Source organism: Phragmites australis, chromosome 6, assembly GCF_958298935.1.
Source record: "Phragmites australis chromosome 6, lpPhrAust1.1, whole genome shotgun sequence".
Lineage (NCBI taxonomy): Eukaryota > Viridiplantae > Streptophyta > Magnoliopsida > Poales > Poaceae > Phragmites > Phragmites australis.
Genome location: NC_084926.1, coordinates 40229940 through 40253253, shown reverse-complemented (window position 1 = coordinate 40253253; position 23314 = coordinate 40229940). Strand labels below are relative to the sequence as shown.

At 42.9% G+C, this 23314-nt stretch overlaps 2 protein-coding genes across 3 annotated transcripts; one reads left to right on the top strand and one right to left on the bottom strand.

Annotated features, from left to right (window-relative positions):
* The first annotated feature begins 15983 nt into the window (after window positions 1–15983).
* LOC133922451 (uncharacterized) lies at window positions 15984–16920 on the top strand. The gene has a single exon (XM_062367801.1). It carries the CDS (start codon window positions 15997–15999, stop codon window positions 16918–16920), a length of 924 nt encoding a protein of 307 aa, XP_062223785.1. The 5' UTR covers window positions 15984–15996.
* Window positions 16921–17186: 266 nt separating this feature from the next.
* LOC133922452 (uncharacterized) lies at window positions 17187–19361 on the bottom strand. Of its 2 annotated transcripts, none has more exons than XM_062367803.1 (2): window positions 19111–19361; window positions 17187–18259 (listed from the first exon to the last, which is right to left on the bottom strand). In XM_062367803.1, the coding sequence occupies exon 2, from the start codon at window positions 18222–18224 to the stop codon at window positions 17646–17648; it is 579 nt and encodes a 192-aa protein (XP_062223787.1). In that variant the 5' UTR covers window positions 18225–18259; window positions 19111–19361; the 3' UTR covers window positions 17187–17645. The 2 variants fall into 2 exon arrangements, with proteins under 2 accessions (XP_062223787.1, XP_062223786.1); XM_062367802.1 differs by having other exon boundaries at window positions 17187–18253.
* Between the last annotated feature and the right edge of the window lie 3953 nt (window positions 19362–23314).

Sequence of the window (23314 nt, the reverse complement as noted above, 5' to 3'; positions counted from 1 at the left end):
GTGGTTGAGCTCAATGGCATACTTGGAGAGTCAAGAGGAATGAGAAGCACCTGAGTGATTTTCAACCTCCTTAATTGCAAGATTAAGGCCATCATTTGTGTTAGGAGAGTAGCTAGTATACATCCAATCATCTCTTTGGCTTAGATTAGATCAAATGATGTTCTTAGCTTATTACGGTTGATGATTGACGTCACCTATATGGCTTGGTGGCATTTGGTCATGAGAAGATTCATAGTAGAGTGATTGTTGAAGCCCCAAGATGACCACTGGAGTGGAGAAGAAATACTACTAGAGAACACTTAATCCCTTGTGCAGGATTAAGAGATAGCTATACCCTTGAGGAGTGCTCCAACGAGGACTAGAGAGAGCCTCAACTCCTCGATACATCGGGAAAATATTGAGTCTCAATATTCCTTCTATTTACTTTGAGCAATTTAATTCTAGCATTTAATTTTTGTATTTATATTCTTGTAATTTTCTTTACTAGGGTTGCCTTGCTAAAATAGGGATAGTATTTGATTGAGTTTGCATGTTTTTCACCTAAAACTAATGCACATTTAAGTTAAAATTGTTACTTTCCTTACAATAATTTTTGAAGGTAGAGAAGTTTTTAAAAACCAATTCACCCCTCTTGCGCATCTTGATCCTACAGGCCAGCCCGACGCTGGGACTGGGAGAGCGGCGACGGACAACCTTTTTCCCACACGAGAGGAGAGAGGAGTGCGTTTTTTAAAAAGAAAAGACGGGAAATATATTACTTCAAACAAGCGTTTACATCCATAGTTACAATACAAGGAGGCTCATTTAACCACAAATGTCACTCTAGATCTAAAGTATATGCATCTTTGTGCCTCCCAATTGGATTCCGTCCTTCATAACGGAACACTGCATGCTTGAAGTTGCATCTTCATGCTTCTATTTCTTTTAACACTGCTAAAAAGTGGCATCTGGTCATGTTCTGAATGTTAGATAGACATACGATTGTACATGTGATAATATCGACATAGGGATAGAGTTTGTTATCTTTTAGTTAGTTGAATGGTTGTTATCATATGTATCTTCTCCAGAGATTGCGCTGTTAGTTCGGCTCATCTCCAGGAGCTCTTGTAACGCCACGGCAAGGGGCTGTTCCTGCCTGTATATAACACGAAGGCGACGCACGGAGTTGGTGCGATCGTTTCTACCCAAAACCTTTACATGGTATCAGAGCTTTGATCCAATCTAGCGACGGTAGCCATGGCGTCGTCGTCCTCCACCTCCAACGCCAATCCTCTCCAAGGCCATTCGGTTAGTGAGAAACTAGGGAAAAACAACCATGCACTATGGAAAGCACAAATCAGTGCTGGTGTGCGTGGAGCATGTCTTCAAGGACATCTGACTGGCGCAACCAAGAAGCCACAAGCGGAGATCGTCGTCACCAGCGACGGCAAGCCAGAGAAGAAATCCAACCCGGCGTATGAAGATTGGGAAGCCTCGGACCAGCAGGTCCTAGGCTACCTGCTTTCGTCCCTATCAAGGGACATCCTGATCCAGGTCGCGATGTGCGAGACAGCGGCTGAAGCGTGGGCAATCATCGAGCAGATGTACTCGACCCACACAAGGGCACGATCGATTAACACTCGAATCGCGCTTACCAACACCAAGAAGGGAAATCTCTCCGTTTCAGAGTTGCCTCGGACCAGCAGGTCCTAGGCTACCTGCTTTCGTCCCTATCAAGGGACATCCTGATCCAGGTCGCGATGTGCGAGACAGCGGCTGAAGCGTGGGCAATCATCGAGCAGATGTACTCGACCCACACGAGGGCACGATCGATTAACACTCGAATCATGCTTACCAACACCAAGAAGGGAAATCTCTCCGTTTCAGAGTTCTTCACAAAGATGAAGGCACTCGAAGATGAGATGTCGGCCAGTTCAGGACGGCCGATTGATGAAGAAGATCTAATCCAGTATATTATAACTGGGTTAGGCGAGGACTACAGCGAGGTGGTCTTGGCTGTCTGCGCACGGCCGGAACCAATGACTGTGGGAGAATTATACTCCCAGGTCCTCAACTATGAGTCACGCATGGCTCTCTACAGGGGAGCCCAGGAGAATGGTGTTGCCAATCTCGCCAACAGAGGAGGCGGCATCAATGGAGGAAGCAGAGGTGGCCGCGGTGGTGGCAATGCTCGCGGCGGCGGCACCCTGCGCGGTCGTGGATGCGGCAACGGCGCTGGCGGGCGTGGTCGCGGGTGTGCACCAGGAGCAGTTGATCGCCGCCTGACATGTCAAGTTTGCTTCAAGCGTGGCCACACCGCTGCTGATTGCTGGTATAGGTATGATGAAGAGTATGTGCCTGATAATAAACATGTTGCAGCGGTGGCAGTGACGTCCTCCTCCTACGGTGTTGATACCAACTGGTATATCGACACAGGCGCCACCGATCACATCACAGGAGAGTTAGAAAAGCTCACCGTGAAGGAGAAATACAATGGAAGTGATCAAATTCACACCGCCAGTGGAGCAGGTATGGATATAAGTCACATTGGTAATACTATTGTTCATACCCCTAGTAATCGCAATATTCATCTAAAAAATATCCTATATGTTCCTCAAGCTAAAAAGAATCTTGTTTCTGTACATCGTTTAGTTGATGATAACTCTGCATTCCTTGAACTTCATCGAGATTATTTCTTCCTTAAGGATCTGGCCACCAGGAAAACTCTTCTTAAAGGAAGGTCTCACCGTCGGCTCTACCCCCTTCCCAAGTCATCCTTGAAGCAAGTCTGCAGCGCAACAAAGCTATCCTTAACCCGGTGGCATAGTCGTTTAGGTCATCCTTCTTCTTCAGTTGTTAAACAAGTGGTCAATAAAAATAATCTTCCATGTTTAGATTCCTCCAATGAGTCAGTCTGTAATGCTTGTCAACAAGCAAAGAGTCATCAGTTACCCTTTCCAATGTCATCAAGTGTCTCCAAATACCCCTTAGAACTTGTGTTTTCTGATGTTTGGGTCCTGCCCCAGAGTCTGTAGGGAGAAAGAAATATTATATCAGCTTTATTGATGATTTTAATAAATTTACTTGGATCTATCTTCTGCATCATAAGTCACAAGTGTTTGAGAAATTTCAAGAATTCCAAGTTATGGTAGAACGCCTGTTTGATAGAAAAATCTTAGCTATGTAGACTGACTGGGGGGGAGAATATCAATCTATTAATTCCTTTTTCTCGAAAATTGGCATCATACATCATGTTTCTTGTCCTCATACTCATCAGCAGAATGGGTCTGCAGAAAGGAAACATCGTCACATAGTAGAAGTGGGACTTTCCCTAATGTCTCATGCAGCAATGCCATTGAAATTCTGGGATGAAGCATTCCAGGCTGCTACCTATTTAATTAACCGTGTTCCTAGCAGAGTTATCCAAAATATCAGCCCTTTAGAAAAATTGTTCCAACACAAACCGGAGTATTCCTCTCTGCGTGTGTTTGGCTGCGCTTGTTGGCCTAACTTACGTCCCTATAATAGACATAAACTTCAGTTCCGTTCTAAACGATGTGTTTTCCTTGGCTTTAGCAATATGCACAAAGGTTTCAAGTGCCTAGATGTTCCCTCGGGTCGAGTCTATATTTCTCGAGATGTTGTTTTTGATGAAACAGTGTTCCCTTTTTCTGAGCTTCATGCCAATGCAGGAGCTCGTCTTCAATCTGAGATGCTTCTCTTGCCATCCGACAGTATTACTAGTGGGGGTGAACAAATATTAAACCATGTGACTAATCCATTACCTACTGATAATTTTCCTGATGCTTCTAACGACTTTTCTAAGTATGCCACAGCAGATCCAGTGACCACAGAAGATCCGGCCGGCACTGATTCTGGAGAAGGTTTGGCTCAGCAGCTGACCGGTGAAGTGCCAGATTTCCCGCAGTCGACAATCATCACGTCACATACTGCGCAGGGTGCCTGCTCACCGCGCCTATCCCAGGACGCCATGCGGCCATCTGGTACGTGTGCGCCTGCTCCGGATCAGATAGCTCGCTCATCGCGCCTATCCCAGGACACCACGCGCCCGTCTGGTACGGATGCGCCTGCTCCGGATCGGATTGTTTTGCCCACAGGTACAGCAGATGTAGTCGGTGGTGATGACATGGGACATGAGGCGCCAGAACCAGCAGTGCAGGTACCAGAACAGCTCAGGCCGCGTACCAGACTACAAAGTGGCATCCGCAAAGAAAAGGTATACACCGATGGCACAATCAAATATTCCTGTTTTACTACTTCTGGAGAACCTAGTAATGATATAGAGGCTTTAAAGGATAAAAATTGGAAGATAGCCATGGACTCTGAGTATGATGCATTAGTAAAAAATTAGACATGGCATCTAGTTCCACCTCAGAGAGGGCAAAATGTGATTAGATGTAAATGGGTGTATAAAATTAAGAGAAAAGCTGATGGTTCACTAGACAGATATAAGGCTCGTCTAGTAGCAAAGGGGTTCAAACAAAGGTATGGAATAGACTACGAAGATATTTTTAGTCCAGTAGTCAAGGCTGCTACAATTAGAATAATTCTGTCTATAGCTATTTCTAGAGGTTGGAGTCTCAGACAGTTAGATGTACAGAATGCTTTCCTTCATGGATATTTAGAAGAAGAGGTTTATATGCAACAGCCACCAGGTTATGAAGATGTCACTAAACCACATCATATATGCAAACTTGATAAATCTCTATATGGATTAAAACAGGCCCCAAGAGCTTGGTTTGCCAGGTTAAGTAAAAAGCTAATTGAACTTGGGTTTAGTGCTTCAAAGGCTGACACTTCATTATTCTTCTTGCATAAAGGAGATGTTACTATCTTTGTTCTGGTTTATGTTGATGACATAATTGTAGCCAGTTCTTCAGAAAGAGCAACTGCAACACTGCTACATGATCTAAAGGAAGAGTTTGCACTTAAGGATCTTGGTGAGTTACATTATTTCATTGGGATTGAGGTGAGCAAGGTACAGAATGGTATTGTGCTAACACAAGATAAATATGCTACTGATCTTTTGAATAAAGTAGGCATGATAAACTGTAAACCTGCTGCTACACCATTATCAGTAAGTGAAAAGCTCTCTTTACATGAAGGGACACCTTTGGGTCCAAATGATGCAACTCAATATAGAAGTATAGTTGGTGCTCTGCAGTATCTGACACTTACTAGACCAGATATAGCTTTCTCTGTTAATAAAGTGTGCCAGTTTCTTCATGCACCGACTACAATCCATTGGATGGCTGTCAAAAGAATACTTCGATATCTTAAGCAGTGTACTAAGTTGGGGCTAAAGATACATAGATCTGGATCTACTCTTGTGAGTGGTTTTTCTGATGCAGATTGGGCTGGCAGTTTGGATGATAGGAGATCAACTGGTGGATTTGCTATATTTATAGGATCAAATCTAGTGTCATGGAATGCTAGAAAGCAAGCTACAGTGTCAAGATCTAGCACTGAGTCTGAGTATAAGGCTATAGCCAATGCAACAGCAGAGATTATGTGGGTTCAAACTTTACTCACTGAGTTAGGAATCAAGAGTCCTCGAGCAGCTAAGATCTGGTGTGATAACCTTGGTGTAAAATATTTATCAGCAAATCCTGTGTTCCATGCTAGAACCAAACATATAGAAGTTGACTACCACTTTGTCAGAGAACGGGTAAGTCAGAAACTGTTAGATATTGATTTTGTTTCTTCAGGTGATCAAGTTGCAGATGGATTCACCAAACCGTTGTCAACACGTCTACTGGAGAATTTCAAGACCAGTCTTAACCTAGCAAGGTTATGATTGAGAGAGGGTGTTAGATAGACATACGATTGTACATGTGATAATATCGACATAGGGATAGAGTTTGTTATCTTTTAGTTAGTTGAATGGTTGTTATCATATGTATCTTCTCCAGAGATTGCACTGTTAGTTCGGCTCATCTCCAGGAGCTCTTGTAACGCCACGGCAAGGGGCTGTTCCTGCCTGTATATAACACGAAGGCGACACACGGAGTTGGTGCGATCGTTTCTACCCAAAACCTTTACACTGAATACAATTTATCACTTCCTTGCAGTCCGATGCTATGCACAACCGCTCCTCATGACAATCCGTAGCAAAACACAAGGCTTCATTGCATCCACAAGTTTCCAGCATAGATGGATCAGTCAAGCCATCCCAAACTAGAGCACTAGCAGCTACAAATTTACCTGATCTGTGGCGACAAATTACTCCAACACTTCCCGACCAAGACATCGCTGCATCTGAATTTATTTTCACAACCCCATTAGGTGGTGGATTCCAAACCTGCAACCTTCTACATCTTTTTTCTTTTCCTTGTTTAGTGGGTTTTAATGATGACTCAACCATCTCCCACTCTTCACTGTAACTTTTGATAAAATTAAAGATGGTAAGATGGCTTTGAAATATCTCTTCATGTATAGCCTTTCTATGTGCATGCCAAATGGCCTAACATGAAACCAACATCTTTAAAAAATCATGAGGCTGCAAGCTATCCAACATGAAGAACAACCACTTTTTAGGATCTTGGATCCAATTGGAGGCAATGCGACTAGTTATCTCCTCGTCAACAAGAGCCCATACACATTTAGCCATAGTGCAACGCGACAGAGAATGGTCTCAAGAATCATTGTCTGCCCCCAATATTCTACATTGTTTTGAAGTACTCGTGTTCCTCTTCATACGTACCATTTCAGTTGGAGCTGAGTTGTGCGCCAATTTCCATGCAAATATTTTGATCTTGGATGGGAGCTTAATGCCCCCACAAAGATTTGAATTTTTTTTATATATTTTGTTGTTTAATATTTTGAAGAATGCATGCCCGTTTAGAAAAATTGTATGGGTAGACTACTATCGCCTGTTCAATGGGCGAGAACAAGATCTCGTCTGTCGAATGGACGAGAACTTGTGAGCCCCAACATTCAGTACATTAAATAATTGGAGAGAGAAAGTTCTTGCTCGTTCAGTGGGTGAATGGGCGAGACCTTCGTTTTGTCTGGTGAATGGGTGAAATTACATTTTTTCGGCTGCTCAGTATAATTATTTTTTCTAATATAATTTTTGTATATGGCAATTTGAAAAATATTGCACATTCATTCGGCAAAAAATACTAGTTGTGCAAATAGTTGTCCAAACGGCATTATGGAGTGGTTCATTATATCCTTAATTTTTGTTCAATTTCATTTTGTCGATATTTCTTTATTTAGTTGATGTAAAAGTGTGTGAGTTAATTTTTTTAGTGAAGTAAGCATGGGAGTGTGTAAAATATAATTTTTTTAAAATAATAGTAGTTGTGAAGCATAATTATCATAAAACCCAGATTGAGATTACATACGCTGATGAACATCACATGGGACGTAGGGTTTTCCTTCGTAGCGCGAAAGGACTCTAACCATATAGAAATGGCGACAACATATGTTGGCATGCACGATACGTCTAAAGACCAACATAATAGTGTGCCGCTGCTAAATCTAAAATACCTTATGGAATTAAAATAGGCCATGTTACAATAGATGTTCTCTACTGAGTGCACCTAGGATATTTGCCCTGTCATAGGGCATCGGGGTCCTGCGCCTTAGCGTGACAGGCCCTCTGCCACTTCCTTTTTCTCTCTATTTCGTGTGCCTCAGCCGCGACGTGCTCCTTCGCTGCCTTCCTCATGTGCTCCTCCACCTGACCCTTGAGCTGTAGTTCCTCCTACTATTGCTCGTACTCCCAGCGTTCGTAAGCTTGCCTCCTCCAGTGCATGTTCATGTCGATCCACCACTTCTAGTCTTTAGTTTGCTCCATGTCCAGCCATCCCATGAAGTCACAGATACGTGGAGGAGACTGGAGAAATAAAATAAGAGGGGAGATTAGTAAGACAATGCATGAAATTGTATGGAAAGTGTTACAAGAGTGATCTATATCGCTATACCGGTGGGTACTTGTACGGTCCATGTGGAGACAGGTCATACTAGTAGTTGGTACACATGAAGAAACGTCAGCTATAGGTGTAGGAGATGTCCTAAGATTCGTGAAGCTTATAAGGGTCACCACAGAAGCACATCGGTAATTCGATCCCCTGAGGGATGAGAATCCCCAAATGTTTCTTGGGTGGGCATGGCTGTGCTGAGGATGACATTGCAGTTGAGAGAGCTGAGGAAGGAGTGATCTATCTATGCTTGAGAGTGAGGTTATTTATGGTGATTGGAGGCTGGTACATAGACTGAGTGTATGGGTATGACTGGGAGTTGGAGCATGGGATTCTTTATAAAAGCTAAAAAAGTTATGACATTGATGATTGATAGAGATTCCCTATGAACGTCTGAGGATAAAATGCAGCTCATCGATCGAAAGACCTTCGCCACGTTCCGGATAGTTCGGCCAAACGTTGTGCTCATCTCAGCCATGGGGACCTCGCCGTCACTATCGAGCTGCAGCTTTGATGCATGTGCCTTAGCATCAATCTGGTGCAGTATGTTCCTTTGCAAAGGAAAGCTTTATTTAATTACACAATTTTTTTTTACAATTTATTGTAGTAAATGAGGGCTCGTTTAGTGTTATTCGTACCTCAAGAGAATGTGCCTGGTCACTGTGTATCAGGTGTGTGTCAGCACATGTCCGCCACGTGTCATGGAAGCTCGACCGATGTGTACGTGATCCGAATCCACGTTCGAGGCATGAACCATGAGAGGTACTCCGCGTACACCTCCTCAGATTGTGCCTAACGTCGAGCTCAGGGTCAAGCAGCTCTAGGTGCACCATACTTGTATGTTCACACCTTATTTATAATTGTATATGCAAAACAAACACAGAGTAAGTAGTGTCGATCACTCGAGACTTTGTCTAAACTGGTCTTTATTTATGAAAACTGAACAAGTAAACATCCAACATATAACATGACATAATAGATTGTTCAAATCGTACAAAAATATGTGAATAAATCACAACCTAACATGTTACAACCTCGTACATAGTGATAGTATCAGTACTAAAATAGTAAATTACAATGTTGTACACATGAATATCCATCACACCATGAATTATAATATTAATCGATCTCAATGAGCCGACCTGGCCTACGACCGATGACCCCGAGGACATCTCCCATCTGCACCAGACCTGGAAGGACTTGCTTCCGCAGGGTTCACACTTGGGACACCAACGGTGCATTTATTGTAAGTGTGTCCTGTTCCATTGCACTTGCTACATAATTTCACTTGACGCACAACTTCTGCTTCATCCATATCATTACGGAGCCTCGTAGTCCTGGGTCGTCCTTCTTTAGCTTCATCTTGTCAAGATCAGAGATGAATACACAATCGGACCCAGGTTTCTTCATAAAAGAACCATAAATCCCAAAAGCGTAGACCTCATGGTTTCAGGTGTCGAACAGAGCTTCCTTTTGAAGTACTCGGAGACGTACCTCCGAGTCCTCATACCCGTCACATCACACGCGGCAATCACATGGGAGCATGACTTCTACAGTAGCATTAGCTTGTAGCAAGTGCAAATGCACCTATCATCGAAGATGGTGCACTCGTGGATAACTCTCTCACGCTTGCCCCCTCTCCTTCCTTTATCCTTGCATAGAATTTAGTATATATGTTGTGCAGTTCCCATGGTCTTCACCTGGTGCCTTCTCCGCTTTGTCTTCCATATACTTAGTTATCTTCGTCCCATAAATTAGATGAACATCATTCAATGCCATATGCGCTACCACATAGCAGTCCCTGAAATACTTGCAGGTCCCTTGAAGTATTAACTCTATAATCCCTACCAGCGGCAACCCTCACCCACCTTTTATCACCTAGTTGTAAACCTCTGCTAAATTTGTAGTCATAATATCGTACCTAGCTAAATTTGTAATGTCTTCGGCCCATTCTCAATCCACTTGCTAAATGATCTGGTAGATGACCCGGTCCTCCGTGTGATGCCAGTTTCATTATCCGTTGGCGGGAACTCAAGAGATACTAGTTCATCCTCTGGTCCGCTCACAGGCCTCCCTGTACGCTCATGTGTTTATTTCTTCGTCAGCTTATCCAGTGTTTTCCAAAGAGCATCAAACTTTTGCTGCTGGTTCTGACTGTACAACTTCTTGAATATGTTCATGAGGTTCTTGTTCTTGAATTGGTGGAAGAAGTTTGCACCCAAATGCCTCATGCACCACCTACTCTGTAGATTTGGCCACACAGGTCCAATCAAGCCATCGTCTGTTCTATTTTGCAGATGCTTAATTGCCGCGAGCATCCTAGCATGCCGGTCATGCATAAGGCATACGTTCAACCAAGCACCAACAATTATCATCCTCACACGGTACATGAACCAATACCAACTGCTGATGTTATCACTCTCCATAAATACAAAAGCCAACGGTAGAACTTGGTTGTTCCTATCAATCCCAACAGTAATCAGGATCTATCCCGTGTACTTGCTGGTAAGAAAAGTGTCATTGATACACAAGATAGACCAATAATGCTTGAAAGCTTTGATACATGCTTCTAATGCGAAGAAAGATCACTTCAGAACGTACTTGCTAGATTTGGACAACAATGAGTACTTATCAAAATCGTAATATGCCCCCAGATTCCTTCGAGCAATAGTCCGCAGCAAATGTGGCAAATTGCCATATGACACTTTGTAGGTCATAAACCTCATCTCAATTAACTTCTTCTTCGCCCTTCATGCTTTATTGTAGCTGATAGTGTACTTATACTCCTCAATTTTTTCTGAATATGGACCCTAGTTCGTAGTTCAGATTGTTCATAATCTGGACGTACAACACATTGGAGATAAAGCCTGAGGTGATGTTCCTATAATTAGGCTCAAGTCCGTCCATCTTGCAAGTGTAGTCGACCACAATCAACACCTCCCAATAGTTAACCCACTTACCCTTGAAGTCGTGCACCCGCCATGAGCAACCCGTCTTCACGCACTTGACATCATATTCCTTCTTGCTTGATTTCACAACATAAAATTGTCGTCGAAGCAATGTCACCTATTGAGTCACCGCATCATTCATGGCATGACTGGTATGATACCTAGCACCCTAGTTTACCTCATTCTGTATATACTCCCAGGCCACCTGATTCTCCTTATTCACCACAAGATTGTTGAAATTGGGATTATTCCAATCCGCGGGAACGGGAGCATCGTCCTCATCATCCGAGATGTCATACTCAGAGGATTCGTCAGCCTAAAGATTATCCTGCTCCATCTGTTCAATTAGAGAAAGGGTTTGTCCCCCCTGTCTACGTCACCGGTCGGTTCAATCGGATACTCCGATTAATGTGTACCATCCGAATCAACATCATATTCATACTCTTCCTCATCACCCTCCTCCTCCGTGTACCCCCGCCATGTATCTACCCTACTATTTCCTTATTCTTTCATTGCATAAGCAACATAGGAGACCAATCTCTGTGCACAACATCCTGCAGATACCTCTTCCACACTTAATCTTCTCAGAGCGGGTACACCTCTCGGTACACATCATCTCTCACTCGGTTACCCACAATGCTAATGGTCATATTTTGAACCTCGGGGTCTATTTTAAAACCCTGCATCAACCATGCATACAAGTGTCTGATATTTTTGTGCATAGGTCTCAAGATACCTTTGTCCATTGAGTGAAATAAGAACATTACTACCCCTTTCAGACCATATAATATTTCATTATCCTCATAAAAAATCCTAAACTACCGCATATCCGACATACCTGATAACCATCGACGAAAACACTAACATTATTACGACAGAAGAGAAATAATTATGTAAAACTACACCTACAATAAAAAAAATTGATTACAAACATAGCCCAGCAAGTAATCTATACTGCAACAAAATATCTCCATGTCACTATATCAAACACCTCTAAATTTTACATCTACTGCCTCATTTATGCTTACATTATGTCTAAATCTTACATCTAATACATAACATATGTCTAAATAATACATCTAATCGCTAAAAAATACGTATAAAAATATATAATCGCTTAACTATATCTAACCCTAATTCTAAAACTAGATCTACATTCTAACCTATGTTTAATGACTATCCTACTAGGTTTGTAAAAAAAAAAATTAGATCTAGCATCTAACCTATGTCAAAACCTAATACTAGTGACTATCCTACCGGGTTTATAAATAAATCAGAGAAAAAACATAGTTTTTTTTTCTCCTGTAGGGTTTCACCATACAATTTCCTCCTCTCCCGTTCTCTCCTCTCCTCTCCTCTCAGGTGTGTGGAAATGAAATGAGGCTGACGTCGACAGGGCTGGCATGACCAGATTAAATACCCAGAAGGTTTCACCCATTCAACGAGCGAGACCTTTTAGGTGGGTCCACCCGGTGTCGCAGCCACAGAGGTCTCGCCCGTTCAGCAGTTGAGAACTTCTTCTCTCCGGTTATTTAATGCATTGAGTGCCAGGGCTCATAAGTTCTCACCCGTTGAACGAGCGACAGTAGCATACGCATACAATTTTTCCAAATGGGCATGTATTCTTCAATATATATACATATATATACTGTATATCTATTATGTGCCTATGCGCACTGTAGTTCACTGTTGCGTCACCCCACAGTTAAGATTAAAAACAGTATAGTTGCGACTCACAAGGTAGATCAGTTACTACAAACATATATGTCGTAACTAGGTACCTTATCTAGTCGTAATTATGCACTTTTTTCATGTGATCACAACTGGATCACCTCTGCGCACACCCACAGCTATGATTAAAAAGCAATATAGTTGCTATCGTAATTGACTTTTTTTTCATGTGATTGTAACTCAACTATCTGTGCTGTCTTAACTGATTATTTTCTTAGTCATAATTGTGATCGCAACTAAGTCACCTTTACGCACACCCCAGTTACGATCAAAAAATAATATAGTTGCTATCGTAACTGACTTTTTTATCATGTGATCGTAACTCAACTATCTGTGCTATCGTAACTGACTATTTTCTTAGTCGTAATTGAGGGTGGCGCAGCAGTAAACTATAATACTTTTTATAATTATATATTTTTTATTTTATGATTGTAGCTCACCTGTATATACTGTCGGAACCTATATAGTCGTCCTTGGAGCAGGGTGGTGGCGTAGACCCGGCGTGTGTGATTCGGGGCAGCAAGCATGGCGACGGATCCATCTAGACACGCACTTCTGCCACAGGCTCTACCGCCTCCACGATACCAGCGAAAGTACGCCCGGCCCGGCCCGGCCCTTTGTTATTGCTACTAGCCTCCATCGATCAGACGTGCATATATATATATATATATATATATATATATATATATATAGAGAGAGAGAGAGAGAGAGAGAGAGAGAGAGAGAGAGAGAGAGAGAGAGAGAGAGAGAGAGAGAGAGAGAGAGTTAGAATCGACTTTCGATAATGTAAAATTTTCAACTTGCCACGTACTAGCATGCATGCATACTAACAACTGCTGCTCTGCTTGCTGGATCCATGCATGAATCAACCTCAGCTCGCCTGAAGCCCAGGATCCTATCGTATCTAGACACCAAACATTGCCGGCCAGACTGGACATCTTGCACATCACACAGCGGATGCGCCATGATGCAGATCTTCTCGCTCAAGCTAGCAAATTATTCGACTCACACCACCCATGCATGCGGGTCCGATCCAACTGCGGATTCATGGCTGTCCGGGACCTCTTCAAGGTTAAGCAGCAGGCTGGTGGCTCCGACGATCATGTCCACCGTCGGTTCTGTGGCTTCCCGGCTAAAGCGCATGGATGCAGTCGGCACTCCATCCCACTTGATCGATTGCTCCAAAATAAAGGTGCAGGTGTCTTGGACAAATTTGCTCGATTAAGTAGCCTGCAGTGGCCCAAGTTCTAGCTAGCCTTGTACTTTGATCAAGCAGAAATATATGAACATTGCTGCGGATTGGTACCGCCCGTTTCAGCTAGATCGAGCGCATGTAAAAAAAATAAAATAAAATGTATTCGTAGTGTGCTAGCTTTCACAGCCAGCTGAAAAAAATGTAACCTTCTTATTTAGTGCGCAAGTTATTGTTCCTTCGTACGATGGATGTAATCTTCTTATCCTTGGTGTAAGTTTAACGTCCCATCGAACATGTAATTAAGCTACTTATTGGTATGGAGGTAGGTCTCATGCGTTGGCTGATCTTGGATGCCGGTGGCAGGCGCGCAAGCCAAGTTGAGCCCGTGCTTCATCCTCAGCAAAGGATCGTTTGGATGCTCGATCGATCGCACTGTGCAGCCAGTTAAAGGACCGATTATTTGCACATTGGTTGCTCTCTGAATTAATTTGTACTCTAAACACAGGTGCATTCAAATAGGAGTAGTTTTTATCGAAGGGCACAGCTGGTTGCAGGGAAAAACAGTTTGGCCCTGTATATCCAGTTTATCCGGTCTACTAGTCGACCCCTGTAGAAAATCTTACTGTATTTACAAGAATTTTGTTTAAGTTTATTTGAATTTTGTCCGGTATATCTGATAAATCATGTTTATCAGTGATCTCTAGTAAATTTTATTTACCAGTAAAAGAAATCTGGCTAGTTGTCATGTGATACTTAAGGCTAAAATCTGAGACCTAAGTATATGGAATCTGAGACCCAAGTATATGGAATCCTGAAAAATCCAGAAATAGCACATCAATGTAGCACGCTTCTCCTCTGCAGGGCCATCGAGTAGCAGGGGCAAGGTGGGCACTCGCACAGAGCCCCCAAATTCTAATTAACTTACTTAAATATTTAATTAATCAGCAGAGAGAGAAAAAAAAGAAAAGCCCAGTAAAACCGTTATTGCATACAAAATTTTGTTAATCATTATCGTGACTGTTGCATATGCAGAAAGGAGCTTTCTAAACCCAAGTTGTTGAAGTCATACTTACGTTCTACTATGATAAAAAAAGACTTAATGGATTAGCGATAATAGCATTTAAAAATGATGTCTTAGAAAATATTAAGTATGAAGATATAATTAAAGATTTTATTTCAAGAAATACTAAAAGTATGATATTTTTCTGTAAGAATATGAGGTCAGTTTATTGGTGCTTGAGTACTACCTTTACTCTTTTAGCATTAATATTTAATATTGCTAAGTATTGTAAGAAATAACATTATTGAGACGGCCCCATATTAAATGAAAGGGGCAATTCCTTATACGCCACAGGTAAAACTTATAAATCTCTTATATGCTATCATGTGTCTATAACACGTGGGGCCACCTCAGTTAATGACACGTGGGGTCTAATAGCATATCAGAGATTTAAGTTTTAGCTAATGATATATAAGGAATTATCCCTAAATGAAAGTGTGCTTTAGTTATATAATTTATTTTAATTTTAAAGCCCTATTTTACATTTCACACCGGGCTTCAAATTCCTAGAGACGCCCTCCTCCTCTGTAGTCCTATTTCTAATATCATGCATGGAAATATCTGTACATATATAATAACCTCTTTTCTTATGGCTATAAATAGTAGCAGCGGGCTGACAATGCAGCACGTCATTGGAATGTAATCTCATGGGTAGATCGTCACCTGGAAAACGTAGAAGCTGTTATAAAAGAACTGCACTAATTTGAGACGCCCGTCACCCTTTTTCCTGTTTTGTCCTCCTGGCCATTTCTCTGTTTACGTCGACCTTCTTTCTCGCGCCCAAAATGGAATTTCTCTCGTTCTATAAGAAAAAAGAAGAGTTTTGTCCAACACAATTGATTGCAAGCTGACACCAAGGTATGTTCATCACCTCGAATTATACTTATACATCGCCATTTTTCTTGTGTTCGATTGTCGATTCCTTTCATGTTCTTCCTCTCCTTTTTTTTTTGTTTGTTACCTGCTGATTAATGTCGTTCGTGAAATCATCCCCGCGCATGCAGGAGCATGGAGGAGCCTGAAACTTGATCGTATACAACATTCTTGACGCGACAAACGTGGAATATCCCGTGGTCATGCGTTGGATTTTATTATTAATCTACAGGAACAATTCGGAGGATTGATTTTTTGATCATGCACAAGCGTTCCAAATCTCTCGAGCCGTACAGAAAGATGGAGGAGCACGACGGGCGCGGCAACAATGGCGCGACGTCCTGCGACGACTTGGCCACCGGCAAGGCGCCGTCCTTGGCGGCCGCGGCGCAATGCTCCACGGTGTCGGTGTACCTCGCCAAGATCAACGCCGTCCCGCGTCTGGTCACCGCCGTCTGGAACAAGAACCTCATCAACCAGTCCTTCACCATCTCCATCGACCGGCCCGACGACGACGACGGGCCGGTCACCCACAAGGTGGAGCTGAAGCCGTGGCCGTTCTGGAGCAAGAAGGGCGCCAAGGCGCTCGACGTCGGCGGCGACCGCGTCGACATGTTCTGGGACCTCCGGTCGGCCAAGTTCGCCGCGAGCAGCAGCCCGGAGCCGGCCGGCGGCTACTACGTCGCGCTGGTGAGCAACGAGGAGGTCGTCCTCCTGCTCGGCGACTGCAAGAAGGACGCGTACAAGCGGACCAAGTCCCGGCCCTCGCTGGAGGACGCCGTGCTGATGTGTCGCCGGGAGAGCGTGTTCGGCCGGCGCAGCTTCGCAGCGCGCGCGCGGCTCGACCCCAGGAGGAGCAAGGAGCACGAGATCGTCGTGGAGAGCTCCCTCGCGGCCGGCTCAAGGGATCCGGAGATGTGGATCACGGTGGACGGGTTCGTGTTGGTGCACGTCAAGAACCTGCAGTGGAAGTTCCGGGGCAACGAGACGGTGCTCGTCGACGAGGCGCCGGTGCAGGTGATCTGGGACGTGCACGACTGGCTCTTTGCCGGCCCGGGCTCGCAGGCGGCCTTTGTCTTCAAGCCCGGCGCCCCGCCGGAGGTCCAGGAGGACAGCGGAGGGAACGGCATCCAGGGTGAAGGGACTGACTTCTGTTTCTTCCTTCAGGCATGGAGGACGGAGTGAGGCCGTGACATGCCACATAAGGACAGGGTTGAACTTTGGAGGCTGGGGCAATGATCTTGTTCTTGTTTTGATGTGTGCCACTGATCTGTTAATATGAACGGCATTGCCAGCTTATTCAGCTTTTTTACCGATTTGTAACAAGGAATACTTCAAAGGAATTCAAATATCAGAAAGTTTCTCTCACTAGTAACTGAATCCAAGAACACAAGATGGAATGCTTCATCAACACGCGCACACAAAGTGAAATGATGGTTAAATGGTTAATATGATGAAATACTGAATTAAAAACATTAGATTTCTTGAAAACCCAATAGAACAATGATATTCTTACATCGTGGTGTAACTGAAACATGTTTGACAGCGAAGATTTCACGCTCCCTAACCCATTGCGAAGATTTTTCAAGTCATAACAGATACAACAAGAGAAACAAAAGGTATGAGCATCAGATTCATGGCAATGGTGTCCACGTTCATTCACTGAGTTACGGTGCTGGGCATTCCACCAGAAAAGTTGTGTAGAGCCCAAAGAACAGCTTATTCTAGAACAAATCATGGCTATCATCATACCAACTAAATCTCAAGTTCCTTTCTCACTTTGGTTATCAACATAACTGAACTACTCCCTCCAGCATAGAGGCATTGCAATGCGCAATCTCAAATGCCTGATCATGGCAACAAAAATAGGAAGAAGAGAAAAAGGTCTGCTGTGTCCAGGAGATTATCCTTTACTCCATCACAGCAACACCACCAGCTGCCTTTATCTTCTCTATGATTGCCTCTGCTTCCTCCTTTGTCAGTGATTGCTTCAGAATGACCGGGGCCTTCTCCACTAGCTCCTTCGCCTCTTTCAGCCCCAAATCCGTAAATGTCCTGATCTCCTTGATAATCTTGATCTTTGCAGCAGCATCAAATTTCTCCAACTTGACATCAAAGACTGTCTTCTCAACTTTCTTCTCCTCAGCCTTTGCAGCGCCAGCCCCAGAACCACCCTGAGGACCAAAACTGAAACCCAGGCCAGATATCGCCTGTGGTGGCTCTTGGTTCAGTCTGAGGAGGAGGGCCGGAGCAATTTGTTTGATCTCCTCAGGAGGGAGAGCAGCAATACGGTCAGCTAGATCCACAACTTTCTCAGACGGTGGTGGCATAGGCCCATATGGGTCATATACTTCAGGGTATTTGTACTTATTAGCACCCGTGTCCTTTGCAGCCTCAGTGCTGTATAGATGTGCCCAAACTGCTGAATGACGAGTGCCAGAGGACGGTCTTGAAAGACGTAGCCATCTTGCTATTGTACAGAGACTCATCCTACTATCAGCAATGTGAGTGTAATATTCTGCCCCTCCAAAAGAACAAAAACAAAACCAACAGTAAATAGGACGCCACAAATATCTTGTAGCACACAAATAGAGGCATATATATACACTTATTCTTTGAAATAGAGCAACAAATAAAAATGTAGTCAGTTCCAGCATTGCAAGGTGGCTATCTTACAAGTTTTGAAGCTAATTTAAATATGTAATCAATTATTCACATAAATTGATCATTCCATTCGCATCAACACAAACAGAGTAACTTGGTGCCAGAAAAACTACTCTTCCATATGAACCATTTCCCATTATCCACAAAAGGTAGAATGCTTTAGCTGCTTCTAGTTCCCAAATGCCACACACCAATATGCAGGGGAGAATAGCAGCATAAGGTCATCTATCCATGAGAGATTTGGCACTTACCAAAAGCCATCATTTGGCAGTCAGCAAAGTACAAGAATTCATGAGCCCGGTATTGTTGGCAGTCTCCTAAATGACCTGAACTACAACATCATCTACTGTTCGCATCATATTGATCATAGTTTAATTAATCAGCAAAAACACCCAGAATTTGACAAGGTACACTTACAGGATGCACCAACCCGCTACCCTACTTACGCACGAACAACCATAAAAAAACAAAGCTCTGAATACGACTGCCCCATCCAGTTCATCCGCGAAGAACACGAGCGATGAACCAGCGGCCGAACCAATTCCGCCTCAGATCAGGCGCGGCGAGAACCAGACCCTAATCCCTACAGCTAGATCGCTCCCCACGACAGTTTTTGTCAAAATAAACAGACTACAGCGAACAATTCCGCGACGAACTGGACAGGACTGGAGCACCCATCTCGGAAACAAAGCTTTGGAACTGGCGCCGTACCTCAGTGGCTCGGTAGGCAGCACCCAGCACCAGACCGGGGACTCGTGCCGCGCCGCAGCCGCGAGCCGGGGTGGGGGGGGGGGCGCGGCGGGGAGAGCTGAGGGCAGCGGCGCCGGGCTCGGGGTCGCGTCCAGGCTCCGGCTCCAGGCGTCGTCGGTCGTCGGGCGCGGGCGCGCGGGTGCGGCGCCTAGGGTTCTCTTCGCTTCTAGTGCGGGTGCGAGAGTGAAACGCCGAGACGAGGTCGGGAAATTGGGACGCTGGGCGAGTGGGTCTCTGGGCTGCGTTGCTGCCGCCGGCTAATGGGCCGTACCATCTACCATGCTCCTATCGCTGCCGGGCTTCGTTACCAACGGCGTAAATCTTCTATTCTCTACTCTCTACGGTATAAAACATAAATTAATTCTCGCATTATCTTTTTTTATATTTTTCTCTCATCTAATAAAAGTATTTAAAATATAAATAATTTATCTATTTTTATCATCCACATTTATTTTTCAGTCTTTCTATCTCATTACCGACTACAGATAAAAAATATTTTACTAATAAAAATAAATAAATAAATTAAAAGTGAAATTAGCAGATAATCTCTTCTTTTCAGATTTCACTTAAATTAATGGGGAGGGGGAACACTAGGTCGGTAATCAAGTATTGATGAAGAGCACAATGTTACAGCGAAGCACCAGAAAATACGTATTCAGAACATATCGGTTTCACGCAAGTTGAAGAAAAAAACACTGGAAAAATCACTTGTTTGTTTGCAGCAAGTGAAATAGAGCAGGAAAACAACAGACCAACCGAATTGTATGCGCTTTTCCATAAAAAGTATGGGGATTAAAAAAGGTGGATCCAGATCATCTGCGTTAATGATAAATAATGCAGAGGTTCGTTATTTATATAGTGTAATGAGTCTGTATCTACAGGTTTCGGTACTAATCACAAATACTATAGCAACAGTGGAAAACAATGGTTGTAGCATGTGCGGTGGTTTGTTACTGTATCAGTCCTATAGTGATTGATCCGTAGTGTTGATCACAAACCTGTAACATCGGATGCTTATAGATCATCTGTATTGACTTCTTCAATGCAAGGATTCCGATCTAGAAAGGACTATTCTACTTCTGCTCATCAGCAACCGTTAGATTTCGAGGCGTATTAGTTTTCCCATGGGACCAAGGTAGGACCAAGGTTGTAGTATCAGCTGCAACTGCTCACCTTATTATCAATCTCTCCCTGCCAATATCACCAACTAATTTCTAGAAATCTTTGAGTCATGTAGGGTGCACATTTTCTGGCACGACCACTGCTCAAGCAGGCAACTCGAGCTTCACATTATTCTTCCAACTGCAATAATCAGCATAAAATTATCAAATAGAGGAGTATGTGGATGATAGGTGACAACAGTATGCTGTTTACTTTAAGAAATGGTAGTAGAAGAAATATGCATACAGAGTTGTTTGCACCAAATCACCAAGCCAAGCTGAAAGAAATAGACAATTAGTACACAGTAATTTTGGTAAAACATGTGAGATATAACACTACCATAGAAACATGTCATCTTACGGATTCATCTGCTGTGGTGACCCTCCGTGAAACAACGGTAAATCTAGTTTAGAATGTAGAAAATGCACTGTAGGCCCTAAGAAAACAAGCATGGTGTGATTGTAAAGAGACAAGTAGCTAGAGAATTGAGAAGCGTGAACAAATGTTTGGCCTTCTAAACAGAATGCTGTTCTGATATACTAAACTCAGATTTTGTCCACCCAACATGTACCCCTGGAAAGAAGAATATGCTAAACTGGATAATAACTACAAACCACATCCAAAGCCTAATTCCAATAGGGTCAAAATACAAATTATAATTGCAAAGCATAGTGCAGGCCTAAGAAGTGGAACCGGCTCCTCTGACTTGAGGAAGCAAAGTCATAGGGCTACAGTAATGTGAACAGCATTTTGTGAGAGGATGAATAGTAATTTGCAGTGGAATATTGCAGCACAAGTACTGTTCACGAAAATATTATGGTGGTTCCACCGTAGTAATGGTATTGTAGCGGTACTGTGCAGCATTGTAGCACTAGATGCCAACCATCCATTTCCAATCCACCGGCTCACAGCGGACTAAAGTCAGAATATTGTAGTTCCGTGACTTTGCTCTCTCAAGTCAGAGGATCCGGTTCCCTAAGAAGTTAGGGCTAGGTGCACAATCTCAAAGGTGAACTTATGGGTTCAAACTTCAAAATTGCTCAATACCTACTACTAATTAAGCACTGACAGGACAGCACCAAACAACAATATCTCTCCTTATGAAATTCAAGCTGAAATAACTAGTGTTACCTAGACACTACACGGGTGTCAGAATCTGACTCGGATTTAGGTGTTTGATTCGGAAAATAAAATTTGGACATGTGAAATACAAATCAGAATCCGACACGAGTGTCTAGGTAACACTAGAAATAACACATGCAGGCAATATATTTCATTGGACACTGTCTCTTTACTTCCAGAGTGAAGAATACCATCCAACAGCTAGCTGTGTCATATCGTGGTTTGGTATCTGAGGCAAAGATATCAACTTTGCTTCATGAAGGATCGACATAGCAGCCTAGAGGAGAGGTAAATAAATGCTTTTCAAAAAATTAAAATAGAAATGTGGAAGCAGGTTGGATATTCCGATATATGATCGAATGTTCTGACTAACACTGGAAGTTCCGATTGATACGATCGGAATTTCGATTTAATAGATTTTAAACCTTAGCTAGATCTACGAGTAAAGATGAGTTAAACTACAAATTGCAAGTTAAAGCATGGTTTGATGCTACTCAATTTAAAGTAGAACAAGAAAACACAAAGTATAACTCAAGATAGTAAACAGATTGCTCAAGATTGTGGTAGTAAACATAAAAGGTAAGAAATAACCGAAAGCAGAGACAATTTGAATTTGTTCTCAAAGTTCAGATCCTTGAGGGGATCTATATCTCCGTTGAGGGGCTCGGTCACACTTAAAGCTGGGTCTCAATCCTTTTTTTCTTGAGGTTGCACAAAACACTTCTCGACTTCTTTTGGTATTTCTTTCCTTACAGAGGCAAAATCTAACCTTCACAAATTTCTCACAACGCACCAAAAGTGAATCGGTGGCTCATGAGCGACTCCTAGCCGTCTAAGAGACCTCAATCTACTACAGTAATAAATACTCACAAAAAATACTTGGAGATGAACCCTAGTGCTCAAAGATTGCAAAGCTTCTCACTAGCACTCAAATCCTCCTCTCAAATCTCTCACCCAAGATTGGATCACTTGAGAGAGAGAGAGAGAGAGAGAGAGAGAGAGAGAGAGAGAGAGAGAGAGAGAGAGAGAGAGAGAGAGAGAGGTAAAAAAGTTGCTCAAGATGTATTTCACATGAGAATAGGAGCAGCAACTGGCTTGGGGAGAGGTGGAGGGGTATAAATAGAGAACCCCAAAAACTAGCCGTTGTGTGCATTTCTAGCCTGCGTCGGAACTTCTGATATCCTGATCAGAAGTTTCGGTATATGTAAAGTAACAATCGACCTACTCCACCCCAAACCAAATCTAGAAGAACGAACACATCAGAAATTCTAACATCACAAATCGGAACTTCCTATTCATAAAATAATTCCAACCCGAGAAGGTTTGAGAAAATCGGACAGTCTGACCACATCAGAACTTCCGATCCAAATAAAAACAGAGAACCCTATGTTTCATAAAATTGGAACTTCTAATCCCATTAAAGCAGGAACTCAAGAACCCCATGGTTGAGAAAATCGAACATTCCGATCCCATTGGAACTTCCCATATTCATATCGGAACTTCTGATTTTACAGACCTTTTTCATCCCTGTGTCCGTGTTGAAAGTGGTATCTCTCATTCCAAAGGATAATTTTTTAGCACTAAATTCATAGCAAAAGTCTTCAATGTTGCATCCCTCTTAGTAGTACGGTATTTTTGTACTCAATTCAAAATAAAATACTATAACTGTAGGAATTACAAAATGTCATCTTCCTTTCTCAATTTTGGAGTTCGCCAAACATCATTTAGCTTTCATCATTGAGACTTTTATCTATTCAAATACTTATTAAACATATTAGTCCCTTAATAGCTTGTCGTCAATCATCAAACACCACATAGGGGGTCTAGATGCACTTTCAATTTTTCCTTTTTTGGTGATTGATGACAACACGATTAAAGCTTA